This window comes from Taudactylus pleione, unplaced genomic scaffold (genome assembly GCF_031769625.1).
Source record: "Taudactylus pleione unplaced genomic scaffold, aTauple2 ptg000475l, whole genome shotgun sequence".
Classification (NCBI taxonomy): domain Eukaryota; kingdom Metazoa; phylum Chordata; class Amphibia; order Anura; family Myobatrachidae; genus Taudactylus; species Taudactylus pleione.
Window position 1 is genome coordinate 610,590 of NW_028284877.1, and position 15,663 is coordinate 626,252.

The 15,663-nt window shown below is 43.1% G+C and overlaps 1 protein-coding gene across 2 annotated transcripts in view; it reads left to right on the forward strand.

Moving 5' to 3' along the window:
- FAR1 (fatty acyl-CoA reductase 1) overlaps positions 1-14,365 on the forward strand; it is an 84,943-nt gene extending 70,578 nt beyond the window's left edge. For both annotated transcript variants that reach the window (XM_088449005.1, XM_088449006.1), the window contains exons 9-12: positions 41-212; positions 8,053-8,182; positions 8,396-8,523; positions 12,256-14,365. In XM_088449005.1, the coding sequence (XP_088305131.1) occupies positions 41-212; positions 8,053-8,182; positions 8,396-8,523; positions 12,256-12,418 (593 nt within the window). In that variant the 3' untranslated portion in view covers positions 12,419-14,365. The remainder of the gene's footprint in view (positions 1-40; positions 213-8,052; positions 8,183-8,395; positions 8,524-12,255) is intronic.
- The last annotated feature ends 1,298 nt before the right edge of the window (positions 14,366-15,663 follow it).

A 15,663-nucleotide genomic window follows, 5' to 3' on the forward strand; every position in this document is an offset into this window, starting at 1 on the left:
CATTACATGGTTAAGCTATTCAACAACTTTTCTTTCTTAGAATACCATGTAATTTCTACTTTCAAGAGGAATCCTCTCGAACAGGCCTTCAGACGGCCCAATGTAAATCTAACCTCCAATCACCTATTATATCACTATTGGATTGCTGTAAGCCATAAGGCCCCAGCATTCCTGTATGATATCTACCTCAGGATTACTGGAAGAACCCCAAGGTAATGGTGAATAGCTCTGTGATTTTTCTATTCCTCTTACATGTCAAGCTCCATCATCATGAATCAAACACTCGGCGGATGGGTCGTCTGCTGTTTTACGGAAGCATGTGTTCACCTAACCCAATACTAACCACTTGGGCTGTAGCGATAAATAGATAGCTTACAGGCTGCACATGGCTCGTTAATCTGGTAGCCTCCTTTTCTGTAATCTACTGTTTATATGTTTTTTAGGCACAAATTATTCCACCGTGTTATAATACGGGCCCTGTTCTACAGATGTGTTCTCATTACACCTATCCATTTTGCCCCAGAGGTAGCGATTACTGGGCTCTCAAATTTTCGTAAATTTAGCGTCTTATTCGCACCGTAGCCGCTTGTTAGTGTACTTGCCATTAAGGATGATTTTTTTTTTTGTTGCAAAGGAATTGGTACTGTATAAAGGTGCAGATGAAGCACAACGATGAATGGCGCGAGTCACTCCTAGCGGACTTGTCTCTTACCGTCTAAAGGTGGCCACACACATAGCGATGTGTTCCCGATCAGCCGATATACACAATTTACCCCTGAACTCTCCCCAGGAGCTCCCTGGCAGTCCTGCAGAAGATTTGGTGTGAAAAAGCTGGCAATGTGACACACGATCGATCGTGCCTCCCTAACTACTCCAGTGCATCCTGACTTGAGATTGTCAGATCTGCCCAACAGTACAGCAGATCTGAAGATGCAATGTGCGACCTGCAGGGACGCGCATCGCATTGTGAGTGGGGACTCACGATTTCCTCACGATTTTGGCATATTTTACACGATCTGTAGTTCCAATGTGTCGGAATCGGCCAGATCGGGTAATACATCTCTGTGTGTGGGCACCTTTACACAGACTGCATACTTTTTTTTTTTTTCTCAACTTTGCTACTTTTTTATTCATTGTGCTACTTGTTCCTCAAATTTGCATCTTAGTACGCATTTAGTAGTGTGAAGCATGACGCGGCTCACTTGTATGGAACCTCCGTCGTTTGTACGGTTAGTGTCCGAATCACACCAGCTAAATACAGTGCCAGCTCCAGTATCCAGGGTACCTATGTATTGTAAATTGGACGCAGTAGCGATGCAACTAAGGCGCATAGTCTATGAAAAAGTCTGTGTCGAGAGGCATGGCGTGGCTTAGTATATGTGGACACACCTGTAAGGTTGAAAAAGTTACTGTACGCTTACCGCCCTAGATAGTCCATTAGTAGTTTTCTCAGCCTGTAAGCAGTCTATTTGTGAAAGGGGTATGAACTGCCTAGTCCTAAAATTATGATCTAGTTTAATTCTGGTTTATTTGCATTTGCCAGCTGATATGGACGTTGATCAAATATATGTGTGGGCTCCCTCTTGGTGACATTATTGCTCTTCGTCCTTTGGGTATTCTGACAATGCTGCTTCCGCCTCCTGGTTTAGAAGACAATTGCATGCTCAGCCCTGAGATAGAGGTGTAGGCTTGTTTGTGGTCTGAGACTCAATATTAATGAGAACACAGTCTGTCTCTGTCTTTTCTCTGATTCCAGGGTTACTGCTACCTCCGCTAATTGTGCCTGTTCTGTGTGTGTGTAAAGAACATTTCAAAGGGCAGCTAGTGTTGGCATGACCAAGTTGAGACAAAGGGCTCCTGGCCAAGTTCTTTTGCAAAGGTCACAGAACTCAAAGATGGCTTCTAGCACCGGAAATAATCTGTAGTACAGTACAGGTTCCTTAAATAGGAATTATTTAGGCAGAAAAAAAACTCTTGTGGTGCTGTAATGCTTATAATGTTTAGAATGAGAACAAGAAATATCATATAAATACACACACAAATGCATGAAAGATCATGGGCTACAGGGATTTCAATGGAGGTGGTCCAAATATAAAAATAGCAGCCTGAGTACACCAAACTTGACACCGGAGTGAATGGGTATAGAAAAACAGCGCGTGTGAGTTGGTATATATGAGGTAGATTTTGCGGACCTATTTAAAGTAAAAATGGCACGGTTTTAATATTGAAAAATCCTCCTGATTAATGGGCAGATTGAAGGCCTGAGTCATCATGGATCACATCGGCTAATACGCATGCAATTGGGCGATTGTTGCGTACTGCGCATGCATTTGCATTGCAATCCGCAAGCCGGCCACTGCAATCGAGACTGCGATTGCAGTGACCACGCAGACCCATCGCAGAGAGAGATTGACAGTGCCGTCGGGGAAATGCAAGCGTGCCAGTGCGTTTGAACGCCTTTGCAGGGGCGTGCATAAATGATACACTATTATATACATTATGCGTGCGTAATCGCTGTTGCGATCGGTAGTGAATCAGGCCCTGAGTCCTCTCTAACATCATCCCAGTCTCTGCTGCTCGAATTGTCGTAATTCATTTTTAATATGTTTTGTGCCTTATTTGTGTATAATAAAAAACATTTTTTCTTTACTTTAATCTGGTCTGCATATTCATGATATCAACAAAATATGAATGTTTTTTGATCTCTCATAGTAATGCTAAATCTCTAGATTTTATGGTCTTACATATAGCAACTCAATACACGCTGTTTATATCCTTTAAATCCTAATACAGTATCTGAGCTAGGAGGTGCTAATGGCCAAGCTGCCTGCACTCTGCTCGCTAAGCTTCTATGGGGTAAGTGTGCTATACCACCCAATCAGCTTCTAACTGTCCTGTTACAGGCTGTGTTTGAAAAATGACAGGAGCTGATTGGTTGGTACTTAATGTCTCTCAATGGCTTTGGCGGTGAATTGGTTAATGCGCTTGCAATACGCTACAGAGCATTGGTGGGTCAAGATCCTCATATCTTTCACCTCCAGGCTGCAGGATGGGAAGGTGCACTGTATCTCGGTGTCAGAAATGCTTGTACCTCCAATAATGGAGCTGTATTAGTTCTTCCAAGCACAGCGAGGTAGTTTCATGTTTTATATTTAGTTGGCCTTTAGCAACATTGCCAGCAGACCTATTGCATGAGTGATGCCAAGAGGGAAAGACAGATCTGTTAATCTAGGCCTCTATAAATGAAGGGAGAACTACTTGAGCGTGAAAGAAAGACTAACTGGAATTTGAAACGAGATTTTTATAGTTTAGGTATAGTAGTTCATTCCCCTTTTATAAATGCATCATTGTTTTGCTTCTGTGTTTAGCCCCAGACTGTGTGCATTTTCTCACTGCATCTGATCCTTATTTCTCCTACAGAGTATTATGTAAATGTATCCTTCAAGATGAATCCTTTAGAACAGGCTCTCAGGCGCCCCAATGTTAATCTGCGAAACAATCCCCTTTTGCATCATTACTGGATGGCTGTCAGCCATATATTGCCTGCAGTGTTGTTTGATGCTATTCTCAGGTTGACAGGTCAGAAACCCTGGTAAGGAGGTTGCGTTTAAAGTAAAATACATTTTATTTATTTTTTTAACTAAAGCTAGGCGTTGCAGTTATCCTGGTGGAGGCGTCCGGAGAACACGCAGGCTCAATGGCAGGAATGGTTTTTGTTTTTTTTTCCTTTTGGAAATCTAGAGATAATGGTTCCTCCTTTTATAGATGACCCCACTAATTTAACGGTCTTGTTGCCATCAAGCCTGTCACATTTCTCTGCGTTAATACAAGTTGCAGTCAGTTTTGACTGGTATTCTATATATCAGCCATTTTTAGATTTATAGCCGGGCGTTAAATATCTATTAGAACAAAGGACTTGCGGAATAAAAGGATTCGACCAACAGCTTAAAAGGCGAGTAAAGGGCAGCTTTTGCCGTGCGGTTATGTAATTATACTATGGCTGAAAGTAATTTAGATTGTAGCTCTCTGAATGGATGAGAACTAATGCTTATTTCTCCAAAGCTTTAATCCTGTCTTACACGCACCCATTGTAGACACTTGCTATTGCTTTTGCAATGTTCAATGTGTTCTTGATTACAATGTCCGAGAGTCTACATCCGGTTCCAAAGTTGCATCCTAATGATGTCCCACTAGTTCCATTGGCACATCCAAGCCTAACGTATACTAGTTAAGTTTTTTTTTTCTTGTTTTATTTAATTTTATTTGCTTCTTTAGCTCCCGTCCAGAATAGCTGTAAATAGGTTCCCTCGTTAGACAGCTGAACATTCCTGGTACAAGCTGATTCATTGCTTGGAATGGTCCGCACAATGCTGACTGCACAGTTCTTTTCCTCCTGTAAACTCTCTCTCCTTTCTTCTTTTCACTGCAGTGAGGCTCTGTCAGTATTTGGGTCACTGTGAGGTAATACAATGCTGCAGGTCTCAAGCTAATAAGTCTCTTCTCTTAGTCGCAGAGTTTTCTGTGTGATCCAGCAGCTTTCTAGATGCGGTTGTAACAGCCCAGTGAAGACTGGCTGCCTGACGTTTCCTAGCGCCAGCAATATCCCGGTTTGGTTTGCCAGGAATCGGCCCGCCAGCTGTTGCTGAACTACACACTTTCATCTGCCTGTGTTGCCGTGTATCTATGGTTCAGTAACCTCTGGAGTGCTGAATACTGACTAGCACTGCCTTTTTAAAGGGAGATTTGTTTACTTTCAGATAACTAATATGGCATGTATTCAAAGGGTAAGCAATGTAAACAATTCTACTAAAATGAGCAATTTATAAGATAGAAAATGATAGTTTCATTGACAAAAGCCCATAAATTGGTCATCTGAGAGTGGGCAACCCCTTTGAGGCTGCATTTGCAGATAATAGATCCCCCCTAGTCCTTTTAGCAAAGCTGATGAAGCAGATCACAGTTGATACCTTTTGGATTTGCATAGTATAATTAAGTATTATGTATTTTCGGCTCCACCTGTGGACGTGCACCTGTCGTCTGCTGACAATATAGTGGAAGCACTGCTGGACCAATATAGCGTAATGCTTTGGTCATACACTGTCAGATAAAACGCCTGTCAGACCAACAGACTTTTATGACAGCCTGAAACCCAGCAGATATTGTCATACACTGAGAGATCTCACAGTGTATGGCCACACGGTATCTTCTTTCCTCCCCTGGGGAAGGGGCAAGCTTTCCCTGTTCCCCCTGTGAAGGAACAGGGGAAATGTCGGGTGCATACACTGCCAATCGGTTGGGGCAATACACCATGCAATTATCGACCCGATCCACCAATAATCAGCTGATCAGAACGGTAATGGCATAATGTATGCCCAGCTTAAGGAGGCGGCCTATCCAGCCACTAGCGATCTTACAAATGTTCACATAGTCCCTCATGTCAATGGTTCAATCTAAACCAATATGCTGTTTTCTTATGGATTTTGGATCAGCCCGTAAAATATATCTGAGCACAAAATCTATGTTTAGAAAAAGAGAAGAATGCCCCCCCCCCTCCATTGTCTGTAGGTGAAAGGTGCAAGTTAATCTTTTTGGCTTAAGAGCAAAAAACGTTTTTTAATGTATTTATTTTCTCTATGCCCCTGTGCTTCATCCACCCTCCTCTCTCCTGCTGCCCAGATCCTCTAGAAGCTGTCATTTGTTTGCATCACCTCCTGTGCCCCGGTTAACCCACTGTTTTCGAGCCATGATGGTTATAAAGCTAATTTGCAAATATGTCCGTGCAATATAAGAGTACGGGTGCTATAGGTTTATGTAAGGTTTGCACCGATTGCAATGTCTGTGTCTGAGCCTGGCATTACCTATTGTCTGTCTAGGAGATAAGCTTATCAGTATTGTCAAGTTCACAACTTGGAGAATGTCAAATCAATATGGCAAACTAGTTTACATTAAAAATACACCCCTGAGAGGTGCCACAGTAAATTTGTGTTTTTCTAAACCAGTACAAACACATTGCTCAAAAAGATGATCATTCAAGGCAAATCTGAATCAAGTCTCTTATGTACTGTATTGGCTAAGCTGACCAGCTGTGGATAACATACAGCTGTGCAGACTGTTCATAAGAGAGAATCATGGACACAGAGCAACAGAAGAACAAGCTGGTGTATAACATTATGTTCTGCTAAAGGCGGTCGAACTGGTTCAGGTTTGGATTGCAAGCTATTTTTGTTTTTTTTGTACATAGTTTTACAGATCCTGGATGTCTTGGACACCCAAAGGCAGAAAAATCAAATCCGTGTAGTGTTTGTTCCTATCAAAAATATTTTAACTAACCTGCCCCTAAATGAAACTTGTTTCCAGTAGTAGCATCTATATCTTGGTTCCCAGGTTGCATTTAAATTGATGATATTTAAAATTAGTTGGTTTTTTTAGTCTGTTTTTGTTTTTTCTTTTAACGTGAAATTGTTTTGGTTTCACAATGTACATTGTTTATTGAAGAGCAGATTAGTACATTAACTATGTACTATACACCTAAGTTGTTGCTTTTAAGGTGTTTTTCAAATATGTTTTTGAATAATTTTTAGCTTTTGTATAATACTGCCTGGCATTTTCATGGGATTGACATGGGATGGTAATGTGACATGGAGTTGGCAGGGTTCTGGATACTGTTAAGTAGAACCATGGCAGGGAATAAAAAGTAAGGTGGCCTTGTGTCCTATAGAGGGTCCTCGTTATAAGCCGCAAAGTAGATCTGCAACTGACCAGCTTCTGCCTTTCTTCACAAACATGGAGTTCCATCCAGTCTGCTGGAAGCATTATACTGCAGTGGAGTCCTAATGTACCCATGACCGACTCATCGCACTTCTGATTCTCTGAATAATAGTTTGCTGATAATGGCGTTTCTTTCAATACATGGAGTGCACTTAGCTTCTCTGCATGCACAGTTACATTGTGTACAGGCGGACATTACTGACCTGAAAAGGATTACAATAAGTGCTGACAACTAGCGAAAGACACACGTACACACACACACACACACACACACACACACACACACACACACACGTACACGTTAAGCCAGTTAACCTGCCAGTATGTTTTTTTGTAGTGTAGGAGGAAATGTGAGCACCTGGAAGAAACCAATACAAACTCCACACAGATTGGGCCATGGTTAGGTATTGAACACATCACCTCAGGGTGGTGAGGCAGTAATGCACACCACTACGCCAACTGCATTTGTTAGCAGTACTGCTATTAATCGGTAGCTTTTAGGAGGCTGTTAGCGTAAGTTGGTAATATAAGCTATACATGTTTGGTCATATGACTTTATAGGAGTAGCCTACTGTCCTCCACTGGTCAACACATCCTGGCTGCCATTTGTAAAGTACCAACTGCCCCTATGGGTGACCTGAGGGGGATAGTCGCAAGTCATTATTTAGGTCAAGTAAAGGCATCAATTTTGCGCGAGGTGTATTAATCACGGCACTTTTTCATGTATAAATATAGATCCAAAATATGTGCTGGGGATGGAGTGCGAGCCTCCTGCTGTGCACACGGGATAGACGTAAGCTCTAGAGCCCGGAGCTGCTGCCAAGCCACAGCTCCCAGAAAGATCCTTCCACTTGCAGCCCAGTGACGTATGCTGCCATGTAAAATGAAGTTTATCCCTAGCTAAGCAAGTGATGTCTTGTGCCAAGCTGATTTTATCCTTCACAGCTCTCCATGTTCCTCCTCTGTCTGTCTTGCTTTCGTTTCAATCACGTTTGCAAATTAAAATCTGCGCTGAAATGGAAGAATAACTTCATAATAAAAAAAATATATATATTTATTAACCTTCTCTTGCAAAATTGTGATTTTATTACCCTGCAAAGCTAATCTGTGTGTGTGTTTGCATGGTAGATACTACATGTGCATGTTTGTTATACAAACTTTTACTAACGAAACTGCACAGTACCATTTAAAGTGTGGTGGGGCTTTCAAGGTTTTTTGTTTTTGGCCCCAGCTTTGATGCATGGTTTTGTTCTGGCAATCATTCTGGCCCTTGCTTTGGTTAAGGATGATGAAGACGATCACACGTCTACACAAGGCCATGATGTTGTTGGAATATTTTTCAAGTAACTCCTGGGTGTGGAACAACGAGAACACCAACATGCTGATGAACCAGCTGAGCCCAGAAGATAAAAAGGTGAGCGCCTCCTGTCATGTGACCATGCCCACTAACCCGCAGACACTCTGCTCCGAGCTTTTGTCAGACTAGCTGGTGGAAAGCTGCTTTAAGGGGAGTAGAATATATACTCTCAAATTGCCTAAAGTACTTTTGTTCTGCACCTGGCGCAAGCATACTGTCGTCTGCTGCTGAGAATTACCGGTGTTTATATAAGTCTGTATTTATTTACAGGTATTTAACTTTGATGTTAGACAACTGCACTGGGCAGAATACATGGAAAACTATTGCATGGGAACCAAAAAATACGTTCTGAATGAGGAAATGTCAGGTCTCCCCGCAGCCAGGAAGCACTTAAACAAGTAAGTAGCACTTTGTTGCAATGTCTCATTTCACTGGAGTTTTTATAGTTTTATTTATTGTAAAGTCATGACTAATTCACTCTGTGTAGGCACAAGTCACACCTCGTATATAATGAGGACCGTCCAACTCTGGCAAATTGGTGCTAGAATGGAGTGGATGCTCTACAGCAGGGGTGGGGAACCTTTTTCTGCCATGGGCCATTTTGATAGATATAACCTTATTCGTGGGCACGGTGCAGGCCACGCCGACTCCGTGGCCGGGGTCTCAGTCACCAGTATTATAGCAATGCCCGGAGCTGTAAGGGCAGCGGTGTTACCGGCTGAAGCGTCCTAAGGACACTCCAGGCAGCACTGCTGCATAGATTCTGGCTGCAGAGTGCCATTCTAGGCACCTTCATAGCCAGATGAGGCTAGCAGAAAAAAGCTGAGTGCCAGACCAAATGATTCTGCGGGCCTTATACGGCCCCCGGGCCTGAGGTTCCCCATCCCGGATCTACAGACTCCACAAAGGAAATAACCTAGAGTAGCAAGAGTTCAGCACATACTATGTCAGAGAAAATTAGATACACAAAATATTTAAAACCGATAATAATTTATTCATAAATAGTGCAACACTATATTGATGTAAAAAAGGCCGGTTTATTTTAAAAGAAGTCTTAATACCGGTATATACAACATATATTATAAAGAACCTTCACCAAATAAAACAATACAAAACCTAAAAGACAGTTCGCCCCTGAAGCACAAAGGTGTCGGTCCACTTCCAATATTATATTCTGAAGATTTCTCTTTTGTATAGTCTCTATTTATTGAATCCTCAGAACCAGGGCCGGATTAAGCTTTGTGGGGGCCCCAGGGCAACTAAGTTGCGGGGGCCCCCTTCAAGCCACACAGAGCCGAGCCCAGCTGTGCCCCCATTAGCAGACCCCCTCAACAGTAGTCCCCCCAGGAGTACCCCTAGTAGTAATCTCCCTCTATGCTGTGTCCCCCAGTAGTGGTCACATAAGTGTGCAGTGCCACCAGTACTATCCCCAGCAGTGCCCCTAGTAGTACCCCCCCCTCTATGCAGTGTCCCCCAGCGGTGGTCCCACCAGTGTGCAGTGCCCCTAGTGGTACCCCCTGCAGTGCTCCTAGTAGTAGCCTGTTCAAAACCCTCCCCCCCCCCCCCCCCCCTCAGCAGTGCCCTTAGGAGTAGTCCATCCGTCCATCCCCCCCAGCAGTGACCTTAGGAGTATTCCATTCCCTCCCCAGCAGTACCCATAGTAGTGGTAGTCGTTCCGAAAGGCCAGACACACATTTCGCTCTGCATGAAGGGAGCGATGTCATGACGTTTCTCCCATCAGCCACTGCGGGAGCCGGAAGACGGAGGCTCCGGTAGTGGGCCGCAGCGCAGCAGCCGATGAGTCTATGTGACTCATCGGCTGCTAAAACAAACACACAGCTGCCGGCGCCGGTGGCTGTGTGTTTGTGCTGTGTAGTGCGGACGGCACTTATGTGCCGTCCACACTACAGCCCTGCCCCAAGCTGATGCAGCAGTAGTGTGGGGGCCCTCTGTGTGTGGGGGCCCGGGGACGACCGCCCCTGTCGCCCCCTTAATCCGGCCCTGCTCAGAACATTAGGTATAGTGTATTAAGGAAATCCCAGACAAGCAATGATTAAAAATACCTCTGTCCAGCACCGTACTTAAGTCTTTGGACTCACTCGAGTAACAAGCATTCCTTAGATGCAACAATATTCTATTAGATTTAGAAATTCTGCTTGTGGAATCAAAAAAGGTACTTCTCTGCACTTGTAACGCTGATCGCAGATATTAACAGGATTTAAATGCTTATGCTCCTGATAGCTTTGTGACTAGATCGATTTTACTCAACGCGTTTCACCTACGTAAGGCTTCTCCAGGATCGTGAAATACCGATCCTCAGCTCTCTTCTGTTTGAACTGGTCTCCTTCTTAGCGTCACTTCTGAGGTTCGCTTGTGAACCCAATTCCGCCCTTTGACTGGCCGATCGTGATACAAACTGTACAAGTCACACCTTGGCTGCTTCCAGCACATCCACCTTATACAAACGGCAGATCAGAAGTCAGGAAGCCTGACGATAGTAAACTCCATAGAATTAGCTGGTAAATTTGTGGGCTGGGCTGAAAGAAGTACAAACCTGCGAAACAGCACATGTTAAAATTACTCTGACCGTGGTGCAGCAGCAACCACTGCCCTATCAAAGTAGCTACTAAAGGGGAGATGTATTAAGCCCTCTAAATAGTAGAAGTAACTGATATCAGCTTCTACCTATCATTTTTTAGAATGTTAAATGCTGGCTAGAAGCTGATTGATCTTATTCACTTTTTACAAGGCTTGATACATTTCCGCCTATGTCCACTGTTAATTACAGTAAGAACCTGTAATTAGCAGCACTACAGATGTGTCCACATACATCTTACCTCCGTGTGCTACAAGTCGAATTAAACAGAACGTGTGAGGCCCGTGCGACTTGGTAGCGACATGCGTCTTCTTGTGACTTTTTGCTTTCAAATGAGTCTTAAGGGGCCTATCCATTAGCAGATAAAATGAACGATTGAACGATCTATCGTTCATTATATCTGCTAATGGGTAGGCCCTGAACGATGACAGATGCGCACTCCCGTGGCTGATAAATCACATTTATCATCTCTCCATCATGATGGTCAATTATCGCATATAGCTGGACGATATTAGCAATTTATATGCGGTTAACGATGGAAGATATTAGCAGGAGCTACAGAGAAAAAAAATCCACTTCCTGAATGATGTTATGCGATATCGTTCATCGTTTGCCAAAATCTGTCATGTACATGACAGATATCATTCAGCACAGTCACTGGAATTTTCAAGGGATATCTTTTGTCTTTCATCGCTCAGAAGTACATCTGCTAATGGATATTCGCACAGCGCTGCAAATAGGACACACAAGCAGCTTCTGCTGATTAAAATGTGAATATTCTGTGTGCGACTCCAGGTGTATAGGCATGCGAAATGCAGCGGCTGTGACACTGTAACATAGCATTTCGCATGCAGATGCATCCGACTGTGACACTGACACTGCAACCGGGACTACCTGTTACACCCGGACAGATAGAGACAGGAGGCCGCATGCTGGCAAAAAGGGTGCATGGCCTCGCAGCCCGAACCCCCCCCATTTTTGTCACTCCGTGGGTGCCGGAGGTGCGGACTGCCCCCCTGGGACCAGTCTGTTTTGCAGTTCCGGCTCCCTCACTTTGGGTGTCACCCCCCTGTGACGCCACTGACTGTAACATAGAATTTTGCATGCAGATACAGCCGCAGTGGCACACAGAATTCAGGCATGCCGCATATCATTTAATCAGCAGGAGCTGCTTGTGCTTCCTGTTTGCATCGCTGTGCAAATAAGACGCATTTGAAGGTGAAAAGACGCTCGGTGACTCACGCCATGGCACGACTTAAAGGGCTGTTTAATGCACAAGGAAGTAAGATGTATGTGGACGCATCTGTAATTCACTAGTGAAGAGTGACGGCAGTTCCCATTGTAGGATTTGTTGAATTAGCACAAACCTGATTCTAACGGCCATGCAACGGAGGATGGCAAAAAGATAACGTAATGAATATTTCTGCAGAAGCTGAACATGAAGTCTGACTGTTAAAGGGGACTGTGGTGTTTTATGATAACTAATGTTCGACTTTTCCTCATACATTTAATTGTGTATTACATTACATTCCAGGTTACGGAACATTCGCTATGGATTCAATACCATCCTTGTGGTCCTAATTTGGCGTGTCTTCATTGCAAGATCACAAATGGCAAGAAACATCTGGTACTTTGTAGTTAGTCTGTGTTTCAAGTTCCTGTCTTACTTTCGAGCATCTAGCACCATGAGATACTGAAGGCACCGAGTCCTTTGGACATCTATGCACACAGCAATGAACTGCACAGACTCTGTAACCCAATCGGTGTCCTTTTAATGTTGTGTACAGCCATTCTAACATCCTCGGTCCAGAGAAAATTATATCATATTTCAAGTGTACCTTAGTATATGTATATATTTAAAAAAACAAACAAACACCCACACACAAGTACGATTGAACCAGCATTAAGCAGAATGGTTGAGTAAACTTTTTGCAAAAATAAAATAGAAATTTCTCTTGACATGTGTACCTATGTAACATCCTGTACACATCCTACCCTGTTCCAAAATGCACAGATTTGTGCCATGTGTGGTGTTGAAATTAGTATTAGTCACTGATGGGTGCTAGAATATATGGTTATCTTTGCTGAGAGGGTTTCCAGTTTGGTTATATGGCTTGTGTCTCTGTGAATAAGCCTGTCTTGCTTTAGCTGCCTCTTTCATGCTGCTTATTCTTTTCACCCAAACCCCCCCCTCCCCATTGCGCAACACTGTAAAAGAAAAAAATATATATCTTATTGATTTCTTCTTCCTTTTCTAGTTTATAACGATCTTTCAGTCTCACTCTGTCTCCACAAACTAATTTTTTGCACTGCATCAATTTAACCAAACCAGTAAAACGTTTTGTAGTTTTATACGCACAGGGGATCTATAAATAATGCTGTTTGATCTGTATTTGTCACACAGAGGTGTGGTGTAAGCGCGTAACCACTAAACATTTCTGTCACTGGTTGGTTGCACGTTATTTTTTTGTAGTGCTTGTACAATAAAAGGATGCTGTTGTTTATCACCTTGTTCCCTTACTTACAGGGCAGATACGGTCTTCCCTTTTATTTTAATTTATGTATCCAAACCTGTCCTTTATGTTTCTGTCATATGGTAAGGGGTTTCTGTTGTGTGTTTTTTTTTTTTTTTATATATATATATATATTTTAACCGATTCAAATATTTGTACAACACGTAGTCAAATGTTGGCTGTACTGTGCAATGAAATACTTTAATGTGATCTTCCTACCCCTACTCTAAATTGCAGGTGATCTTACCCCTATTATCCCTTATAAGGGTTGACTGCTGCTGGCCCCCTTATGCATGTAGTAAATAGGTGGTTGGGGGGGGACCCATAGCCATAACCATAACCTCCCTGTTTCTATAATGATGGCAGCTGCTGCAGCTCAAATTACTTTTCCGGTTGTTTTGTCAGTATGTCCTCCTAGTTCTGTCCAACAGAACAGCATAGGAGTGTGCAGTATAATACTGACTGGGGAAATTAGGCCGCCTGCGCTGTGAGCTGCTGCAACTATGTTCTCATAAACAGCATTGACTGAGAACGGGATGCTACATTGTCCCACCCATATAGCTACTGTAAGTTGTTTAGCTGTCACTCAGGACATAGTCTGGTTGCCCAGCAGTGGATGAGCGCCTCAGTTTTTTGGCAATTCTAAATAAACAATGTGCAACTGATTAAAATGGAAAAATGATTTCCCTAACCTTTTAAACTTGTACCTTGAAAGTCTTATTCCTGGCATGGGGTTTGTTAATTGTGTCACAAAGCACTTACTGCAGAACCTTCTACCTTAATCGATGTTACATTAAACAGAGGAAACTGCTTCAACATATGTGCCGACGGTTAGATTCAAAACCTTGTTCCTCTCTAAAAAACAAAAAATCATTGTGCTTACATGTTGTGCTATGCTAATCCACAGGGCACTCTTATTTTCTGTAGACGTGGATCTCATTTCAGAAATAGTTGCGATGGCTTCTGTGTCGAAGCCCGACTGTTTCCAACTGTACTTCAAAGTGTCATTTGCTCTTTTACAGAATTGTATAACATTTAAATCTCTTCTAGCTGCCATGGTTTAGGACCACACCCGGGAGTGAGAGACCATCGGCCAATTCTAAACATTCAATAAATTATGACTTTTGTGAAGTTTCCGGCTTCTTTTTTTGTGTGTTTGTGTTAATTATTAGCTTAGTTTTGACTGAAGTGGTGAAATACTGCATGTAGCTTAACAACTTTTAGCCAATCTTTACTTGAAGCTACCTGAATTTCAGTTACGATCCTGCATCCAGGAGCTCTAGCTGTGTGTGAGTAGACTACATACAGTGCACCTTATCTGTATCATGTCTTTATACAAATTAGCTGATCTCCCTCTTTCACAGATGCTTCAGGAGATTTGTGTTTTATTTTTTAAATGTGAATTGTACAAACAAGAAGGAATTAAATTAATGGGCCATTTCCATTAGTCGCAAGATCCCAGTATCAGCGTTGAGTGTTATATTTCGGCATGATATTTAGGTTTTGGTCTTTGCTCATATTTGCTTGCACCTCAAAGGGGCGCAAACACAAATAAGTGGTTTTCGTTCCCGCAATTGCTGGTAATGTGCTCAGAAACATAATGCCAGGCTACTGTGGAGGTTCACAGCTATTTGAATCTGCTCCTAAGTGGTTTCGACTAAACGTGCGTACACACTTGACGATATATTTAACGATATCGTTCAATCGTTCACTATATTGGCCAGTGTGTACGAACGATGAACGACCAGCGGTGCGCGCTCACCACGGGCCGTTGGTCATTGTGGTTCCTCGCCCGAATATGCAGGCCAACCTGACTATATTGTCAGGTTGTTGCATGTTTGGGGATGAGGGAGGGTGCCCGGCACTGAACGGTATCGTTCAGTGTGTCTGCTCAATGTCGTTAATGACCATAAGCATACCCCTGCCACACACTAGACGTTTTTGATCATGGAGTGAATTGTCTAGTATGTATGAACCATTTAATATGACACATGCTCTCTTAAATACTCTGTGTACGAACAGCACTGTGTAACATTGCTTCTTAGTGATTTGAGTCATTGTTCAGACTTTGGGCCTGAATCGGACATGTCGGATTGCAGTGGAGCGATTGTCTTGCTACTGTGCATGCGTTAAAGTTGCACTGCGCGTGTGTGGTGATTGGTTAGTGACTGCGGTCACAGAGGATATATTTTCCACAAAGTGAGAGGCAGGTAGTCAGTGTTTGGGGGAGGTAATGGTGGTGGCTAGAAAAACGCAGGCGCGTCGGATCTGTTTTCTGGGCGTGCCCTAGTGAGCCTCTGCGAATTCGTACGCAGCTGGAGATGCTCTGTCGTATATGGTGAGACGCTGATTCTGAGACAGCGTAGGGTTACTTGGAGGTCCGATGTGCAACTAATGTTTTCTCTTTTTGTATGTAATTGGCGGATGTG